The following is a 3,763-nucleotide window of genomic DNA, read 5'->3' on the forward strand; positions in this document are numbered from 1 at the left end:
AAAAAAAAAAAAATGAACAGAAAAAAAATCAAAATGTGGATTTTTTTTTAAACGCGACATTTTTGAAAAAGTTTGAAATGAATTGGAAGTTCATGGTTCACTGCGGTGTAAGGGGGGCCAGTGGGGTTGAGGGGGAAGGGGGGTGATGAAATTTTTATGAAAAGAACTAGAAAAGAGAAAAAAATTGAAAAATGAAAAAAAATAGAAGTTGATTTTTTTTTGAAAACATGCAATTTTGAGAAAAGTTGGAAATTAATTGGACGATAACTTAGAGAGGCTGGGGGGTATTGATGATGTGCGCGTGTAAGATTCGCCTCTGGATATTTTTACCATATTTTTTCAAGGTTCAACGTTTTCAGTCACGCCAGGAGGTCGATATGTGTTTCAGTATGTTTTTGGAAGACGGAATATAAACAATGGGGAATCTGGTGGGAGTGATTCGTTTGTTGATGGTTGAGGGAAGCGTTGCGAACGGTTGAAAGATAAATAAATGTTGGAATTGAAGGTGAAGATGAGGAAAATGAGGATTTTTCACATTTTTAGAAATTATAAATTTTTCCGATGAATTGAAGCGGCAAAACGATTTTAGTTGGACTTACCTCTAGCTGAGTTTTATAAGGAATATCTCAGAATCCAAGGGAGATAGCGAAATTTTTGTTAGAACCTTTTTTGTAGCTCTCAATTCGCTCCGCAAAAAATATTTTGACAAAAATTTCGGTATCTGCCTTGCACTCCGAGATATTCATTGAAAACTGATCAGTAGTCAAATCAATCTGAACCGTTTTTCCCTTTTTCCTCATGAACCGAAGAATTTCACAGAGAATTTCATGAAAAAAAGTAGAAAAGTGTTCACAGCAAAAACAATCAAAGGATATGAAAAATAAAACAAATTTTTTCCTGGTCAAGTAGTTGATAACTGACTTAAACACCACAAAATCACTCGGAAAGTCAAGCAAAAGCCCTTACCCGATCGCCCGCAAAGCTTACCTGTCGACGGATTGATTCCTCCTACCATCCCCAAAAAAAAGAAAATAATCATTTCAATACATCCATCCAGACTGAATACAATCCCCCAAAAAACATCAATTTTCCCCATCAATTTAAAAATGACATCATCTCGACAAGAATTCACGAAAAAATGAGACCTAAAGAGACATTCCTCTCCCCACGAATCAATTGCCAATTGAAATTACCAAAAACTTCAACATCAGTTCGATAAACCAAAGTAAATAACAAAAAATAACTCACTCTCTTCGATGTGCCGCAGCCAGCTGCTGATAATCCGTGAGATTTCTGGCGGTTCCATTCTCCATCCAGGAATCCTCCTGATACTCAAAGTCATTGGTCATCTCCTCGATCGACGAATTCCCAGACTGATACTCCGCCTCCATCGTCTCATTCTCCTCCTCATAATTATTGAGCTCGTAATTGAGGGCTTCTGGTATTACTCGATAAACATCATCCTCGACCCACTCCAAGCCCTCGAACTCGCTGATCCTCTTGGTTGACGAGGGCCTGCCATCAACCTCGTTGTCACCGCTGACGTTGAGTCCGATATCTTCAGTTGTTGATTCCGTTGCTTCCGGGATCGCCGAGGGATCGACATCAGAAGCAGTCGCTGTATTTGAAGGATTCCCTGCACGATGCCCCGAAGGAGCTCCTCCAGGTGCCGCAGCACCAGGAGAAGCCTTTCCCAAAATCTTCATTCCCTCGATGAAATCAGTGCTCTGCTCAAACGAATTCGAGTCAATGTCGGCGTCATCGTACCGAATTTTGAAGACCACGTGGGGCTCCATGACCCGATCAAAATTAGCATGAAACCCACCGTTAGAATTGTCCTCGATTCTCCTCTCCCGTGTTATCGTATAATCGTAATCCAACGGTGTTGCATACTCCATCTTATTACCGATGTTCTCGTAATCCTCGACAGCTTTTCTGTTGTACGCCTCGTAGTCCATCATCTCGGCTGATTTTTTGTCCACTCCTTTCACCACTAGGATCTCCTTGCCAGCCGGTTTTTCCATCACCACGGGCTGAGGATCTTGCGGTAATTTTTTATTCAACTCTCGTTCACGAATTGCCAGCACTTCTTCTAGGCTGTAGTTGAGACTCTTCAGGAGATGCATGTTGGAGTTGGTTAAATCACCGGTTATTATCTTGAGGATTGCTTTTTCCAGCATTTTTTCGAGTCTTCGGGGGCTGAAAGGGAGCACTTGCTCTTCGGGCTCGTTGGAATTCCTTCGGAGACGGCTCGTTGTCTTTAGGAGGTGCTGCTGGATATCGCCTGGGGGTGTTGGGTGACACCGGACACACGTGGTGATCAGCAACAGCGGTAGAATTACACGGTTACAAAACATTTTTATTGATTTTTAACACTTGGGTCGATAGTTATAGTTCGCGGGAGTTTATTCCTTAGTTTCTTTGATTCAAACGTCTCAGGTCATCTTTTGTCATCAAGTCGCGCCGAAATTCACAAAAAATCGGGGATTCCCCGTCTGGAGAAATGGCTCTTCCCTCGTTTTGGGGGTTATCGGTTGAAGGAAATTCGGGTGGACGACTCGTGGTGATGATTGATCTAGGTACTCGTGAATACTTTATAACAGAGAGGTGTGTTGACGGTGCGAGCCGTAAGTCTCAACTGAGTCGGCCGGTGCGCCAGCACGAAAGCATAATTCCGTCTACTCGGTGATTCTGGAGAGACACCAGAGAAACGCGAGGAGAAGTACACACCGCGGGAGACCCGTCTAATACCCAGTGTTGTATTATATGTGGGGATAGATGAAAAATTTTTACTTTATGTCAGCATCCGGATATTCCACTTTTACTTCCTTCTTTGGACAATTGTTTTGTAATTGTTTTTTTAACGATTTTTTGTCTTTCTTTGCAATTCCTTATTCGGATATTGAAAATTTTTTATGACGCTTGCAATATTTTCGTTTTTTTCGCAGGAAAATGTGGCAATTTTTTATTTAACGATGAGATGAATTTAAATATTTCTGGCGCGTGGATTTGAACCCGTGACCCTTCGGTTGGGGCTGTACAATTTTTTGGAATTAAGCGTTTATTTTTTTCTATGAAGGTATCGATGTTTTTTTTCTTTTTAGGAAATTCTGTCAATTTTATTATTAAACAATGGCACGAATTGAAATATTTATTGCACGTGCATTTGAATCCGTTACCCTCAGGTTCCCAGGCTCTACAATTTTTCATATGAAGCTTTTAATATTTTTTCATTAACACTAAAATTTGTCTATTTTTTTTTAAACAATGACATGAATTGAAAAATTTTCGGCACATGAATTTGAACCCACGACCCACGTGTCCCCAGTACCTTAATCCACTCACTGACTAACGTTGACAAATCTGTCAATTTTTTCCCCATAAATTCAATTTTTTAATTTTAAACTTTAAAACATTTTATTTTCAAAAAATCTCAATTTTTTTCTCCAATGTTGGATACTCTTGGAAAACTTTCAAAAAAAATCTACAAACGATCAAACTCCTATCCCAAACTTCTCTTCCCAATATCGAATAAAATTTTTCATCGATGTAGGCAGACGGAACTTCAACATCGATATGTCGAAGCCGAACATATCCTCATTCTTATAACCTCCACCAATCCGTCCCTTCTCCATCTACCCCCTCGAGAGAATCGTCTAGACGAGTGTGTTCAGATGTAATCTTATGAATCATAATGTATCGTTTCAATAAAACCTACAACGCAGAGTGGTACATGGCAGGGCTGCCTCCGCGAAGTGACGGG

General features: G+C 40.4%; 1 protein-coding gene across 3 annotated transcripts in view; it reads right to left on the reverse strand.

The window, feature by feature from the left end:
- The window catches only part of LOC107037134, an 11,178-nt gene extending 8,304 nt beyond the window's left edge, over window positions 1-2,874 (reverse strand). For 2 of the 3 annotated variants that reach the window (XM_015255520.1, XM_015255518.1), the window contains exons 1-2: window positions 1,249-2,874; window positions 988-1,008 (exon numbers count right to left, since the gene is read on the reverse strand). In XM_015255520.1, the coding sequence (XP_015111006.1) occupies window positions 988-1,008; window positions 1,249-2,357 (1,130 nt within the window). In that variant the 5' untranslated portion in view covers window positions 2,358-2,874. The remainder of the gene's footprint in view (window positions 1-987; window positions 1,009-1,248) is intronic. The other variant, XM_015255519.1, reaches the window with a different exon arrangement.
- Between the last annotated feature and the right edge of the window lie 889 nt (window positions 2,875-3,763).

This window comes from Diachasma alloeum, unplaced genomic scaffold, assembly GCF_001412515.2.
Source record: "Diachasma alloeum isolate Michigan unplaced genomic scaffold, Dall2.0 Dall_scaffold_00213, whole genome shotgun sequence".
Taxonomy (NCBI): Eukaryota; Metazoa; Arthropoda; class Insecta; order Hymenoptera; family Braconidae; genus Diachasma; species Diachasma alloeum.